Here is a 14,845-nt window from a genome sequence, read left to right as displayed (position 1 = left end):
ATTGAGATAGTGTCAGTAGACGAACGAGTCGTTCATGCGCACTATGGCATGTGCTTGGGATATCCTAGTAGCATAGTTACTGCGTCTTGCGCGTGCTAGCCTTAGTACCCTTGTATGTGCCGCGGTAAACTGTCGAGGTTAGTAGGGGGACGTACACAGAATAAACAAGAACAGGTAGCTGGTTAGGACGGCTACGCCCAAGCCCGCCGCAAGAGGCGAGCCGTCACATGGGCCCACGGAGGGCAAGTTGAGTGACAGTTTCGAGACCGCGTGGTTGTACCAAGCGTAGAAGCAGAACACGAGGTCGATTATAAACTGGAGGATTTGGCCTGTGGTGATCCACTTCTTCCACGGGCAGCGGATGCCCAGAGTGGCCATGGCATAGTAGCCGTACATGATCACATGCACAGCCAGGTTCATGGTGATAACGACCCACGACACAGGTGTCTCGTACTTAATTTGCGAGTAGCACAGCGCAGCCGTAGCCATGTGGTGATACACATGCAGGAACATGAGCTTCTTTTTCTTGATCACGAGGAAAAACGTGTCGATGAACTCCCAGTACTTGAAGTAGTAGTTGATGATGTGGTACATTTCGACAAGGTAGTAAACCTTAAACGAGCACAGCGTGGGATGCACGCCGTGCGACATAAGGAACGGGATCGTGCGCTCCAGGTAGAGCACTAGGAGGATCAGACTGCCCAACGAGAGAAGCAGGTTGTGCAGCAGGAAAGGCAGACGCAGCCAGTGCGCCGGCACCGCCGGGAAATGGCGCATTACCTGCTGCCCACCCAGGACGACCAACAGGTAGCCTGCAGCGGCCAGGACGACCTCCGTAGGCGTCGAAAAAGGCGTCACGCCCGGCTGCCAGCTTTGGATGGGACGTGTCGCCTCTCTAACAGACGCGGGGACGAGCGCGAGCAGGTATGAATCGATCATGAAGAGCCGTTACCACAGACGTGCGGCTCAGGGGAGTCGACGTTCTTAAGGGATGTGAAGAAATATTGCTGATTGGCCCAGGAATCTTTCATGCATCGGTAATCGGCGAGAGGTGCTACGATTGGCCCAGGAAAATAGACTTGGAATCATGCCAACCAAATGAATGAAGTCACGTGCCTATGTAGTCTCCGCCGCGATGCGCAGTCGTCGGTCGAACTTTACTGGACCTTGGTCTTGGCCGCTGGAGATCTCTTGTAGGTGTCCTTATAGACTGGTGTGAGATATGCATACGTACAAATAATAAACAAGAATAGGTAGCTTGCCAAGATTGCCAAGCCTGAGAAGGCCGCCCCCGGCCGTCCGTGGCAGTAGCGCACGTGCGGGAGCCAGCTTGCGTACTTGGCTATGTAGTGGTTGTAGACTGGGTCAGCAGCCAAGCACGTACTTCCGTACACGCACACAGCGACATCAATGACAAACTGGATGATCTGGCCGGTGGTGATCCACTTCTTCCACGGGCAGCGGATACCGACGCTGGCCATGGCATAGTAGCCGTACATGATCACATGCACGGCCAGGTTCAGCGAGATGATCACCCACGACAGCGTAGTCTCGTTGACAATCTGCGAGTAGCACAGCGCGGCCGTCGCCATGTGGTGGTACACATGCAGGAACATGAGCTTCTTTTTCTTAATCACGAGGAAAAAAGTGTCGACAAACTCCCAGTACTTGAAGTAGTAGTTGAGGATGTGATACATCTCAACGTCGTGGAAATGGGGGCCGTAGCAGAGGGCTTCGTGCATGCCATACTTCCCAATAAAGTCAAACTCCTTCTCGAGATACAGCACTAGGAGCACCAGGCTCGCTAATGAAAGCAGCATATTGTGGAAGAAGAAGGGCCACTTGACCAGGCTCGCGGGCACCGGCGAGAAAGAGCGCATGATCGCCTGGCCGCCAAGCACCATCACCACATACGAGACCGATGCCGCGACCACAGACGCCAGCGATGACATGGGCGTTACGCCCTCCTGCCAGGAGTGGATCGGAGCCGTCCACTGCAAAATGCACGCAGGCAGGTGGTTCGCGATCAGTTCAGCCAGCACCATGGTGGAGACAACCCACTGCCTCGCGAAGACGGGCGGCCCCCCACCTGTTACATAAGCATCCGCCATGCCCTTGCGAAGGTGCGCCATGGCGCCGGCAGCGCGTGCGTGGACCGTAGCTGGCCGCTGGGGCGCGCGCTCGACACACGGGCAGCTGTGCGCGCTGCCGACACCGTGGCGCGGCACCGTGGCTGCAGCCTCCGTGTCGCATACCGTCCTCGTGGACGGCGACCAGGTGCTGGCCGCCGGGCAGAACGGCGCGGGGCAGCTCGGCACGCAGACCACCTGCTCCGAGCACTGGCACGTTGCTGCGTGGCAGGCACCGGAGCCGATCCAGTATGCGGCGGCGGGCATGGGCTTTACCGTGCTAGGCGCCCCGCGTGCGCTGTATGCGTGTGGCACGAATGTGCGGGGCCAGCTAGGAGGCGGCACCGCCCTGGAGCACAGCACCCTCGTGCGACTTCCGTGGCCTCGCGATGCAGCCATTGAGGGCGTCGCAGCCGGCCTCGATCACGCGCTCGTGCTCACACGCGATGCGGCCGGGGTCCAAAGCGTCTATGCATGGGGCCTCAACACAGACGGACAGCTTGGCGACCCGAGCGCAGGCGCATGGACCCCGGTGCTGCGGCGCGCTGCGATACCACTCGGGCCTAAGGAGCGCCTCGTGCGTGTCGCAGCCGGTGGCGATACGTCTGCGGCGCTCACGGACCATGGGCGCCTCTTCGTGTGGGGCAACACCGAGTATGGCCAGGCGCTGCAGCCCACGAGCCCGGCCGAGCAGGAGGCGGTACCCGTGCTGGCCACAGCGCTACCGCCGCGCATCTGCGATGTGCAGCTAGGCGGCAGCTTTGTGCTGCTACTCGACGGTACGTGCGACAAGGCCGCAAGGATGTAACGAGGGACCGACCGACCAAGGACGATACCCCATGCTAGCGGCGTGGGAGTCTACGGCGCGTGCTGTGGCCTGCCCAGGCCGTGTCCTCTCTGAGCGGCCAAGTGTGGACAAGCTAACCGCAGATGATGGCACACTCCATGCCGCTGGCTATGGCGCCACTGGGCACCCGGGCACGGCACACACGCCTGTGCCGCTCCCCCTTGGCGAGCGCATCGTGCGCGTACATGCAGGGCTGCACTATGCAGCAGCCATTACCGAGGACGGTCACCTGTATACATGGGGTCTCGATACGCCGGAGGGACGCCTCGCGCAAGGCTCCCTCGCTGACCGGCGCGTACAGCGGCCGCGACGCGTGGCGGCCGCGGCAGGCGCCGTCGACGTAGTCTGCGGAGGGGCAAGTCTTCTGGTGCGGTCCGCAGCCGCCTAATCGATGCCGTGGTATATACTCTGCGTAGGGGGGGCGCAGGCATGCGGTATCTTGGCAAACAATGGCTCGAAGGCGGCCTTGAGCTTCCTGCGCCGCTGCAAAGCCTCAGGTAGCGCGTCTGGCTGAGTCGGCCGGCTGGGTCCGGCGTCCGGCTCGTTCTTGCGCTTCTTGCCAGCACTGGCTTTAAGTTGGCGCGTGCGCTTCGTCCATGACGCTTCAATCTCGCGCTCCGCGGCCTGTAGGCATGCGAGGTAGTCCTGGTACGCCATATAGTCTTTGGCGACCTGGAAGAGCCGCGCCTTGCGCTGCTCGTTCGAGCGGATCTGGTGCCGCAGCTTCTCCTGCGCGAGGCGCAGCGCACTTGCGATGGGGCCGTCAGCATGCTCGTCAAAGTGCGTCGATGCGCCGGGCTCGAGCAGCCCCACAGCCTCACACGCCTGCCGCGCCTGGGCCTCCATATCCGCGAGCGACTTGTGCGCGTCCGGCGGGGGCAGCAGCGGCACCTTATCGTCGCTCGCGCAGCTCGTGTAGCTGCTGCCGCTGTGTGTACTCTGCATGGCCAGCGAAGCAGGCGCGCTCGCCGCGCTCGCGCCGTCCTCTGGTAGCAGCAGCGACGAGGCGAGGCGTTCCATCAGTGGGCCCCCGCACAGCGTGCGACTGTACATATCCGCATCCGTCAGTGCATCGAGCGACGCGGAGCTGGGTAGCAGCGGCTCGGGAGCCGCGCGCGGCGCAGGCGGAGGAGGCACGGTGCTCGCATGGCCGCCGTCCATAGCACGCAGCACACCGAGCAGTTCCGCATCCTCTTTCTCCCACACAGTGCGGTAGTGAGGACCCAGCTCAGGGAATTGGAACGGCGCCGGATCATCTGCGCGACTCGAGAGCCACGCGAGATCGTCTTCAGTCACCGGCTTAAAGTACGCGTCGGCAAAGTTGAAGAAGGTCGTCGCAGGCACCTGCGCCGCCTCCTTGGCCGGCCGCGCGCGCGCTGTGTCTTTGGGCGCGCTCGGCGCCTCAGGCACTGCCTCGCCCACCGAGTACACCGACTCGCGGTCGCGCCAGTCGCACTGAGAAAAGTCTTCGTGGACGTCATTCGGGTGAGTAGGGTACGGCTTGGGTAGGCGAATCGGCTCGCACTTGGGCAAGACTGACCCCTCCGGCTCTGGCGGCACGTCCCAGCTGAAGGTCGTGCTGTCAAAAAAGGTATCGCCATGCAGGTCAATGCCCGTAGCCGGCGGCGCAGGTACAGGCCGCAGCTCTGTGCGGGCGCCGCGCGTGTCGCTGGGCTGTGTGAGGCGCAGCTTCACGCCCAGGGGCGGCCGCTGCATCTTGCTACGCTGCACACTGAGCGCCACTTCGCTGTCGGCGTCAGAGAGAATCTCTGCACTTTCAGATACACTAGCTGGCACACTCTCTGGCCCGTTGGCCTTCCGCCGTGCCTTGCCGCGGCCATACGTGCGGCCCACACTCCCGCGCCGCCGCGCATCGTCCGGCGCCCACTCGGTGTCCGAGCCACTCTCCGACTTGGTCGGCGATGACGTCTCCGGCACGCGTGCATCATCCTCTGACTTGATATCGCGGCCCCTCGCGCGCATTTCGCTCGCCTTCCCAGGGCGTTCGCACGCGAGCGTCTGTGCCCGAGCCTCTGCATCCTGCTGAAGAGCATGCAGGTGCTGCGCGAGCACGCTCAGCTCGTCAACCGAGGGAATGGTCCCTGCAGTCGTCCCCGCCGCGCCCACATACTTGCGCCACACAGGCACGGCGCTGCTCCGGAACGTCGCCGGCACGCCAGCGGCCGGCATCGTCGCTGGACGACGACGCGCGGCGGCCGTGAGCAGCACGTGAAGGCATCACGTGTTCTTATCTTCCTTTACCGGCGCCGTACGGCCGGGTCTCCCTTCACCATGGCAGAGCCGGGCGCGCCAAACGGCTACTTGGACCCGTCGCAGGGCAATGCGCTCGTGTACAGCACGCTATGTGGTTTCATGCTGATTGGTCTTTGGGCTGGCTACAACACGCGCAGCAAGCGCGATTTTATTAGTGGTGTGCGAACACAGTCAGGTATGTGAACGACGCTTACCGCAGCGGGGCCGCTGGCGCTGAACTGGATTGCGTCGAGTGCGTGTGGATGGTAAGACACAGAGGTCGTCCCGATTCGGGACGAGCGCCGCATGGCGCTAGGTGATGCAGATACGGGTGCCTAGTCTTGCTCTGCCTTGCGGCTCAGGCATGCACAGCAGCCCGAGCCGGGGACTATGGCTGAGATAATACCGTTCTGCCGCGCGCCCTCGGGCCCGGCTAGTACCTGATCGAGGTCATGCTCGCGAAGGGAATCTGTGTTGCACCAATGGCGTGACAGTACTAACATTCAGATATGTCGTCGTCGCTCCTGGAGAGTTACCCACAGATGGCATTGATTCCTGGCGCTGGTCTCTTTGGTCTCGCGGCGTACGCATTTGCGACGATTGCGCCGGTGTGGGCGTTTGGACTACTCGGCCCGCTGATCCGCCGCGTGTGCCCCGACGGGTTTACGCTGTCCGAGTACATCCGCCGGCGCTTTGGCTGGCCGGTCGGGGTGTTTAGTGCGCTTGTGTTCATTGGCTTCATGTTCTGCTTCATGATCGTGGAGCTGAATACGTATGGCCTCATCGTGCAGACGATTGTGCCGAGCATGAGCAAGATTATCCCGCCGCTGATCATTGCTATCACGACGACCATCTACACCATGTACGGCGGTTTTAAGGCATCGCTATGGACGGACAACTTTAATGCCGTCGTCGTCGTCGTGTTCATCATCATCGGCGCCGTCATGTTCTCCGTGAAGCTTGATCTGGACTCGGAGCGCGTGCACGACCCGCGGTTGCTCGGTGCACATGCTTTTGGCGGTGAGCTGTGGTACATTCTGACTGTGTCGATCGTCTTTGCGCAGATGTTCAACCAGGGGTTTTGGCAGCGTGCGTTCGCGTCCAAGACGAATATGGGCCTGTACGTGTCTGTGGCGCTCGCGTCGATCCCGCTATTTGCCATCTGTTTCCTAGTGGGTATGGCAGGACCGCTTGCATACTGGGCGCACGTCCAGGAGCTGCCGAACGACGAGGATGACGGCTCAAATGCCCTCTTCAACGCGCTGCTGTACATGCCCAAGTGGGTGCATGGCTTGGTGTTGGTGCTCACGGGAGTGCTCTCGTCGAGCGCGTACGACACGTTCCAGTCGGCACAGATCAGTGTGATACAAAGTGACTTGTTTTTGGGCCGCCTGAACATTTGGTGGTGCCGCGTGCTCCTGCTCCTGCTGAATGTGCCATGTGTCGTCCTGGCGCTCATCCAGATCGATATCCTGCAAGTATTTCTCATTGCCGATCTGGCGGGTCTTGCGGTCATCCCCGCCGTGTTCATGGGTCTGATCCCCGGCTTTGACGTATTCAATGGTTTCGACGTCGTTGTGGGTGGCTGTGGCGGCTTCCTGACCGTGTTCGTCTTTGGCACGATTTACTACCATGGCGATGCGATTCGTGGCGGCCAGCTGATTGGTCTCCCAGATGGGCTCTACGGTGTCGATGCGGATGCGAGTGATTACAGTGTGATTGGTGCATTCCTTGCCGCGCCGGTTGGCGACCTTTGCTTTGCGCTCGCCTCGTGTGGCCTGCGCATCCTGGTCGGCTGGGCATATGCGCGCTACACGAACCAGCCATTCACCATGCTACAAAAGCGTGAGGAGTACCGCATGGATAAGTACGTGCTCGACGAGGACCGCCCCGTGGGCTTCGCGCACAAGTTCACGAACCCCGAGGACGGCCACCGCCTCGATTCTACCACGAACGAAAGCAACGAGTTCGTCTCAGCGCTGCACTCGTCGCAGCCACGCACTTTTCTCTCGCGCCTGTGGGGCCATTCCGACAGTGCAGACGACGCCGAGCTGGACATGCCGGCGAAGAAAGACACGTGGGAGGAAGCAGAAGAGCACGAGCACGCCGCGGATACCGGCGTGCCGACGCTGGAAAACAAAATCTAATCTGGTCATAGAGGAGAGGGTCTGGCATGCACACCTTACATTCCGTAGATTCTATACTTGTGTGCGTGCTCGCTTATCTGGTACATCGACGTGCGTCGCCGCACTCAGTGGCTGCACCACATCTGTAACGGCGCCGCGCGCTTCGGTCGAGTCGAGCTCGTCGATGGGGCCAGATGGGACGCCGAGCCCTTCCGACACAGGGGCGGCGCCCGCGCCGCCAGCGCCGCTCGCGTGCACGGTCGGCGTTGCCAGGAAAGGAATGGGTGCATACATGGGTGTGGTCTCCGAGCTCGCGCGCACGCGAAAGGCAGGGGAGCCGGGTGTGTCCGGCCCACTGGGCGCATGGGGCACAGGCGATACAGCGAGCACGCGCGAGAGCGCTGCGAGGTACTTGGACCGCGTGTGGTAATGTGCCTGTGGCTCGATAAGCAGCTCAGCGAGGCGCTGCATGGTAAAGGGCGGCTCGTCAAACTCGTCCAGCATCGCACACACATCGCCACAGACGCGCTCCAGGGAGGAGCCCTCCAGCACAGTATCCCAAGTCGGCGCATCTTCATTTGGTGGTGCGGCGAGTGCGGGGAAAAAGTCCTGCCAGTCCTTCTCATGGATTTCGTGCTCCGTTACGAGCAGGTCCCATGCGGCGCCGCGCGCCTCGGGCTGCTCGCGCAGCAGAGGGGCTAGGGGCGCGGCGCGGTGCAGAATCGGTGCGGCGTGCGCGTCAAATGCATCGACGTTCAGGCCGTTAGTGCCGCGAACGTACCTCGCGGATCCACGTCTTGAGCGCGTCCCGCAGCTCGGGCCACGGAGTCCCCCTGCTGAGACTGGACGCAGCGCACGCGTGGTCGAGATCGCCAGCGGCCCATGCACGGACCGTATCGCGTTGGTCTGGCGTAAGAGGCGCAACCTACCCTGCGTGATGCGCGCCGGCCGCGGAGCGCCGGCCGTCTCGTCCGCCATGGTGCGTCGTGGTGCAGCGTGGGCGGCGGGCCACGTGTGGAGGCTGAAGTGGAGCGGCGGTCGCAGCGAAGATGACGACGGGCGATGACGTCGCTCAGCCAGGACAAATGGATCGGGCTCATGCTGGCCATGAGCTCGAGTGCAGCGATTGGCACGAGTTTTATCATTACAAAGAAGGTGTGTGCGCATCCCTGATGCCAGGGTCTGATGGCCGCCTCGCATGCCGATGGCCTCGCCTCGGATCGGCTGGCGTACCTGGCGAATCCTGTGTGGTGGGCCGGCATGGCAACGAGTACGTATGCATGGCTGACCGCAGTGGTTGTGGGTGAAGGTGTGTTTTTGTTTCTGACGCAGTCGCGAACTTTGTGGCGTACACGTTTGCGCCGCCCATCCTAGTGACGCCGCTGGGCGCACTCAGCGTGCTGGTCGGTGCCGTGCTCGCGTCGTTCCTCCTGCATGAGCGGCTTGGCAAGCTTGGCATCATTGGGTGTGCGCTGTGCCTCACTGGCACCGTCGTGATCGTCGTCAACGCGCCCGAGGACCGCGAGATCCAGACGGTCGACGAGATTCTCGCGTTCGCGATGCGCGCGCCCTTCCTCACGTACTGTGCTTTTGTCGCCATCTTCTCGACGTACATGGTGCTGCGCATCGTCCCGCGGTATGGGCGTACGACGCCGGTCGTTTACCTGTCTGTCTGCTCGCTCGTCGGCTCCATTTCCGTCATGAGCGTCAAGGCGTTCGGCGTGGCCCTGCGGCTCACGCTAAACGGCAGCAACCAGTTCACGCACATTTCGACGTATGCATTTGGTCTCATGGTCGCCCTGTGCATCATGATCCAGATGAACTACTTCAACCGCGCGCTCGATCAGTTCTCCACGAACGTGGTCAACCCCATCTACTATGTCATGTTCACCACGTCGACCATCACTGCATCCGTGCTACTCTTCCAGGGATTCGATACGAGTGCCCCGGCAGCCGTCTCACTGATCGGCGGCTTTATCGTCACATTCGTCGGTGTATACCTCCTCAACATCAAGGGCGACTATGCGCCTGACCAGCACCACGGCGCGTACGAGGCACTACCGCGCTCCCTCGAGCTCCGCGGTGGGCCACCGAGCCACGGCCACGAAGCGCCGGCGCCCTTCGTCCTAGACGAGGCCGACGCTGCGCACGATGCGTACCCTCTGGACGCCTACCCTGAGCGGCCCGCCCCGTAGGTCCTCTGCGTTTGTATAGGAAATATGCCGCGTCCTCGCGCCGCCGCTGCCTGCTGCGACGCACGCGCCATGCTCCGTCGGCGGCCTGCCCCGCCAGGGCCCGGCCAGGGCCCGCCGCCCCTGTCGCCGTTCGAGACGTGGATCGCGCTCCCGATATTATTCACAGCTTGTGTGTACAACACACTGCAGCTCGTACCTGTCGCTGCGCTGCCGTCGTCGGTCGCGCGCGTACTGGGCTATCCGAGCGATCTCTTCCGGCTTGCGCGCCTCGCAACGACGACGCCGACGCGCGAGCTGCGTGAGGCACTCGCACCGGAGGGCTGGCTGGCCAGCGCATCGATCGTGCGGCTGTGGCGCGCAAACTACGGGGCGCAGGCCATCGAGAACCTGCTGTGGCGCCTCTCGAGTGTGGACGGCCGTGTACGTGGTGTCTACTTATGCAGAAACTCTACCTCGTTCTGGGCGCCGAGCCGCTCATGGCGTGTGCCTTTTGCGCGTCGGACGCCGAGTACAAGGCGTATGCAATCTACCGGGTGCTCAGTGTCTACCTGGCACACGCATGGGTGCTTGCGCTCCTCACCATGCCGGCCTTCGGAACGCTTGCTACGCTCATGGACTATGTACTACAGCGCGGCCACGTCGCGCCGGCGGACGAATTGCGTCCTGTGCGCACGCGCGCGCACATGCGCGTCGTTGCACTCGCTGCACTCGCCGCGCTCAGTGCGATCGACATTGCGCGCATCCTATGGGCCACGGATGTGCCCGTGCAGGGCATCTGGCAGCACGTACGTACCGCTGGCTTACACAGTGGCATGCCAACGCACATTTGTTGCGGCACATGCTTCTATCGCTCCTGCTCACGCTTGTGTGGATTTGTACGCGCGTGCAGCTCCCGGCGGTCAAAGTCATGCACGCGCTCCAGGCCATGTCGGCGGTTTCTGGCGCCGTCGAGTCAAGAGCGTCGGCGGCCGCGAGCCGCCGTGCCGATACGACACGCGCCGACTCCAACGCCTCGGACGCGGTGCCACGTGCCCCTTTATAGCCGCATTTACGACTGCTCCCATCGAGGCCGTGCCCCATGCCGCATCGTCCTGCCGAAGTAATTGACATGACACATCTGGGCGAGGCAGAGTCGCAGGCGTTCCTGCGTCCCTGGACCCGCGACGTACAAAACCGGTCGTTTGGGTTGTATCTGCGGCCACAATTAAATTTGCTGCAGGTCAATGCTCTTGCCTCGCTCGTCCTCTTTGGCGCGCTCAGCTGGTACTTTTACGTGCCGTCGACGTTATATTTATACCTGGTTTTAGTCTGCTTCACATGCCCATTCCTCGTGGTGTGCCGCCTTGGTTGGCCGTCCAGCCATGCGACGTCGTCGCATTACGCCCTTGTGCCTGGCATGGTTTTGCTCTTTGTCGCACTATGCGTAGTGCGGGGCTGGTCGCCCACGCCAAACGTGCCTGCTGAGTGGCACCGACCGTCAGGGGACACGTACTATATCGCGTCGCTTCTGTACAACTCGGAGCGCATCCTTCCTCACTACAGCGATGCCCTGTTGCGTCTTACCGACGAGCTGGGACATGACGCTGTGTTTGTATCCATCTTTGAGAACGACTCGAAAGATCGCTCCCCTTTCCTTCTAGACCAACTGCGCACGGAGCTTCGTGCGCGCGGCGTACGCTTCAATATCACTACCACGACGCTGCCCAAGGAAGTGCGTCGCGCTGAGCGTATCGAACGTCTGTCGTACATACGCAATCGAGCCATGGACCCCTTGTACGGAGAAGTGCGTAGTGGTCTGCACGGGCGCCCTTTTGACAAGGTCATATGGATCAACGATATCCTGTTCAAGCCGGGTATGTGCACGCTGCTGACACAGACGCCGTTCATACCCTCTTGCACACGGCGAACGGGCAATTCGACCAAGTGTGTGGGCTTGACTACTTCTGGCTCGGATTCTACGACACATGGGTCTTGCGGGACACGCAAGGCAAGACAGTGCGCCCACTGTACCCCTACTTCCGCTCGAAAAATGACCGCGACGACGTACAGGCCCAGCGGCCGCTCCCCGTAAACGCCTGTTGGAACGGGCTTACCGTGATGGATGCACGCTGGTTCACAAGTGGTTCCCGGGCGCCTGCATCTGAGTATGTGACAAACGGACCTGTGGTCGCGACGCTGCCTCCCCCGCCGCTGGAGCGCGACGATGGTTACGATGTCGCAGCGAAGCTGCCGCTCCGGTTCCGACCGTGCTCACAGTGCAATGCATCCGAGTCGCTCCTCATTAGCCTCGACATGCACCGGCTGGCCCACCCTAAGCGCCCTCGCATCTATGTCCATCCAGGCGTCAAGGTCATGTACGACTACCCGGCTTACTACTTGTACCATCACATTCTCAAATGGTACGTCGTGCAGCCATGGAGCTACATATGGGAGACGTGGATGGAGCGCCGCCTCTTTAGTTGGATCGCCGACCTTGGCCTACGCCGCGATCCCTGCGTGCCCCTTTTCCAGCTCATGTGGTCCCCCGAGCCGGCGCCGCGCCCGGTGCCGTCGTCCTAGCGCCGGCCGTTGCTCCACATGTGACTCGCACGTGGAGCGGTTGGCACTTGTCACGCATGGACCGCGTGGCTCCTCCACGCCGGGCCCACCACCACCACCGAGCGAGGGCCGCCGACGTCGGTGCTGCGCTGTGTGATCATAGGCACGATTCGTGTATACTTCACTATACCCATACTGGGCTACAATGGCTGATACATCCTACCTTTCTGTATGTGATTGCGTCTGACCGTGCAGACAACAGCGGATGCCATGAGCTCGTCGAACCCGGCGGGCAAGATCTCCGAGTCGAATACCGGCGTGTCGTCCGCAGGCGCGGGGCCCAAAACGGACACGATCAAGTCGTCGGCCATCGATGAAGCATCGATGCGCGCGCTGACGGCCATGGATGTACGTGGCCTCTATTGACCGCAGTGTGGCCTGCCGCTCATGGACGAGCGCCTCAAGCAAAGTATCGATTCGGCGCGCGAGGCCATGGCGTTCCTCAAGAAGCGTGCGGCGCTCGAGGAGGAGTATGGCCACGGCATAAAAAAGCTCACGCGGGCATCGCTGTCCGAGTACTCGAGCAACGAGAACCGCGCAGGGTGCGTTGTCCCCACTCACACAGCACCTACGGGACCAGCTGGACCAACATGCTCAAAAACCAGGACGCCGTGAGCGAGAACCATTTCCGCTTCGCGACCAAGCTCACGGCGATCAGTGACGATATTGCCATGCTGGTGCGGGACGCGGAGCAGGCGCGCCGCCAGCACCGCGACCAGGGCTTCCGGTACGAGAAGGCGCTGCTCGATGCGGAAGCAAATGTCGACAAGGCGCGCGCGCGCTTTGACACGGCTGCCGAGGAGCTCGAGCGGGTCATGCTCGTGAAGCAGGGCGACGCGGCGCGCGCCGCGGACATGACGCTGGGCACGTTGGGCAACAAGCGCACGCTGCCTATGCCGTTTGCCAAGGGCAGCCTGTTCAAGAACAAGAACCCCCAGCAAATCTTGCGGCACGAGGAAGAGTTCCGCCTGAAGAAGAACAATGCACACGAGACGCTGCGCGGCGAGTCGCAGTCGACCGAGAGTGTGCGGCAGGAATATTTCCAGCAGCAGCTGCCTCAGATTCTGCGGGCGTTCAAGGAATCCCTCGATGAAATTGATACCGGCCTGCAGTTCCAGCTCATGCGGTATGCATTCCTGTACGAGAGCATCGTGCTGAGCGACGGCCTCCTGGTGAACCCGCTCGGGAGCAAGTCGAGCTTGCCGGGGCTGCGCGACGGCGTGGCGTCGATCAATAATGCCGCGGACTTTAAGGACTTTATGCAAAACTACGAACTTGCGCGTCGGGGCAAGGACATACGCGGGCCGCACCGCCACAACCCTTACGACGAGGCGACACTCGGGCAGATTATGCACCAGAGCACATTGGCCGGGCGGCCTGCCGACGATCCTGCGCATTCGAGGGCCGTGTTCGGTGTGGATTTGGAGACACAGCTCCTGCGCGATGGCGTCGAGGTCCCGCCGGTACTGGAGATTTGTGCAGATGCCATTGAGCGCGTCGGGATCCAGAACATGGGCATCTATCGCCTGTCGGGTACCACGTCGCGCGTGCAGAAGCTCAAGGCCAAGTTCGACCACGACTGGTCGACGGTGGATCTCCTGAGTGACGAGGCAATCCAGGATATCAACATTGTAGCGGGCTGTCTCAAGCTGTGGTTCCGCGAGCTGCCCGAGCCGCTGCTCACGTACCAGCTATACCCGGCCTTTATCGAGGCCTCGAAGATTGAAAACGAATACCTGCGGCAGGTCCGCCTGCACGAGCAAGTGAATGAGCTGCCGGACGCCAACTACGCGACACTGCGCTTCCTCATGGCGCATCTTGACCGGATCCGCGCCCACGAGTCGGAGAACCAGATGACTGCACACAACCTTGCGATTGTGTTTGGCCCGACGCTCCTGCGCTCGCCCAACGAGGCGCAAGTGGCCGGGGCGAGTGGCGGCAACCCGGCATACCTGCAGGAAATGACCTACCAGTGCGTCGCCATCGAGACGATCCTCGACAAGTACCGCGATATCTTTGTCGAGGCCGACGAGGAGTAGTGTCCACATAGCACGTTCATCTACAAACAGTGAAAGTTATATGTGGATGGGGGAGCGCAGACGAGCCACAGACTCGCCGGGAGAGGGGACGGAATACGCTTAGTCGAAGAGACCGAAGCCCATGTCGTCGTCCGACTCCTCCTTCTCCTCCTCCTTCTTCTCCTCAGCGGCAGGAGCCTCGTCACCGCCAGCCGCGGCACCACCGGCGGCCGGGGCGGCAGCGACGGCACCACCCGAGGGCACCGAGGCAAGCTTCTCCTTGCCCTCGGCGATCACATCGGCAACGTTCTTGCCGTCGAGCTCAGCGACGAGCTTGTCGAGGCGCTCAGCGTCGGCCTCAATACCGACAGTGCTCAGCAGGCCCTTGACGTCGTCAGCAGTAGGAGCCGACTCCTTGGCGAGAGAAAGCAGCAGAAAAGCGGCGATGTGCTTCATTCTTAGTTACTTTTGATAGATCAGGTACCACAAATCCGCGTTGTACGCTTTGGTCCGGTCCGGAAGACTTGAGGATAAGGAGACCCAGCGGCGCGCGCGGCAGGCAAGGAACGTCTTCGTTTAGATCACGTGATAAACTGGAAAACTGTAGCGCACGTGAGGCACCGCACTCTTTGCGTGGGCTGACGTGCACTCTCTTCTCACCCACACAAGCTCGTCGAAG

At 61.7% G+C, this 14,845-nt stretch overlaps 8 protein-coding genes across 8 annotated transcripts; 4 read left to right on the top strand and 4 right to left on the bottom strand.

Moving 5' to 3' along the window:
* Positions 1–76: 76 nt before the first annotated feature.
* On the bottom strand, positions 77–2,045 carry MSY001_2952 (uncharacterized protein; the record flags this gene model as incomplete). Its single annotated transcript, XM_018884833.1, has 3 exons — positions 77–129; positions 156–893; positions 1,385–2,045. The coding sequence occupies 3 exons, from the start codon at positions 2,043–2,045 to the stop codon at positions 77–79; spliced, it is 1,452 nt and encodes a 483-aa protein (XP_018741453.1).
* Positions 2,046–3,360: 1,315 nt separating this feature from the next.
* On the bottom strand, positions 3,361–5,166 carry MSY001_2951 (uncharacterized protein; the record flags this gene model as incomplete). The annotated part of the gene is made up of 1 exon (XM_018884832.1): positions 3,361–5,166. The coding sequence occupies one exon, from the start codon at positions 5,164–5,166 to the stop codon at positions 3,361–3,363; it is 1,806 nt and encodes a 601-aa protein (XP_018741452.1).
* Positions 5,167–5,738: 572 nt separating this feature from the next.
* MSY001_2950 (uncharacterized protein) lies at positions 5,739–7,376 on the top strand (the record flags this gene model as incomplete). Its single annotated transcript, XM_018884830.1, has 1 exon — positions 5,739–7,376. The coding sequence occupies one exon, from the start codon at positions 5,739–5,741 to the stop codon at positions 7,374–7,376; it is 1,638 nt and encodes a 545-aa protein (XP_018741451.1).
* Positions 7,377–7,427: 51 nt separating this feature from the next.
* MSY001_2949 (uncharacterized protein) lies at positions 7,428–8,333 on the bottom strand (the record flags this gene model as incomplete). Its single annotated transcript, XM_018884829.1, has 1 exon — positions 7,428–8,333. The coding sequence occupies one exon, from the start codon at positions 8,331–8,333 to the stop codon at positions 7,428–7,430; it is 906 nt and encodes a 301-aa protein (XP_018741450.1).
* Positions 8,334–8,404: 71 nt separating this feature from the next.
* MSY001_2948 (uncharacterized protein) lies at positions 8,405–9,550 on the top strand (the record flags this gene model as incomplete). The annotated part of the gene is made up of 2 exons (XM_018884828.1): positions 8,405–8,625; positions 8,665–9,550. 2 exons carry the CDS (start codon positions 8,405–8,407, stop codon positions 9,548–9,550), a joined length of 1,107 nt encoding a protein of 368 aa, XP_018741449.1.
* A 69-nt stretch (positions 9,551–9,619) lies between these two features.
* On the top strand, positions 9,620–12,109 carry MSY001_2947 (uncharacterized protein; the record flags this gene model as incomplete). Its single annotated transcript, XM_018884827.1, has 5 exons — positions 9,620–9,970; positions 9,994–10,335; positions 10,359–10,578; positions 10,651–11,403; positions 11,427–12,109. 5 exons carry the CDS (start codon positions 9,620–9,622, stop codon positions 12,107–12,109), a joined length of 2,349 nt encoding a protein of 782 aa, XP_018741448.1.
* Positions 12,110–12,580: 471 nt separating this feature from the next.
* On the top strand, positions 12,581–14,187 carry MSY001_2946 (uncharacterized protein; the record flags this gene model as incomplete). The annotated part of the gene is made up of 2 exons (XM_018884826.1): positions 12,581–12,690; positions 12,714–14,187. 2 exons carry the CDS (start codon positions 12,581–12,583, stop codon positions 14,185–14,187), a joined length of 1,584 nt encoding a protein of 527 aa, XP_018741447.1.
* A 99-nt stretch (positions 14,188–14,286) lies between these two features.
* On the bottom strand, positions 14,287–14,622 carry MSY001_2945 (uncharacterized protein; the record flags this gene model as incomplete). Its single annotated transcript, XM_018884825.1, has 1 exon — positions 14,287–14,622. One exon carries the CDS (start codon positions 14,620–14,622, stop codon positions 14,287–14,289), a length of 336 nt encoding a protein of 111 aa, XP_018741446.1.
* Between the last annotated feature and the right edge of the window lie 223 nt (positions 14,623–14,845).

Source organism: Malassezia sympodialis, genomic scaffold (assembly GCF_000349305.1).
Source record: "Malassezia sympodialis ATCC 42132 genomic scaffold, msy_sf_16, whole genome shotgun sequence".
NCBI classification, from domain to species: domain Eukaryota; kingdom Fungi; phylum Basidiomycota; class Malasseziomycetes; order Malasseziales; family Malasseziaceae; genus Malassezia; species Malassezia sympodialis.
Note: the sequence above shows the minus strand (reverse complement) of the source record. Positions and strands in the feature narration are given on the sequence as shown.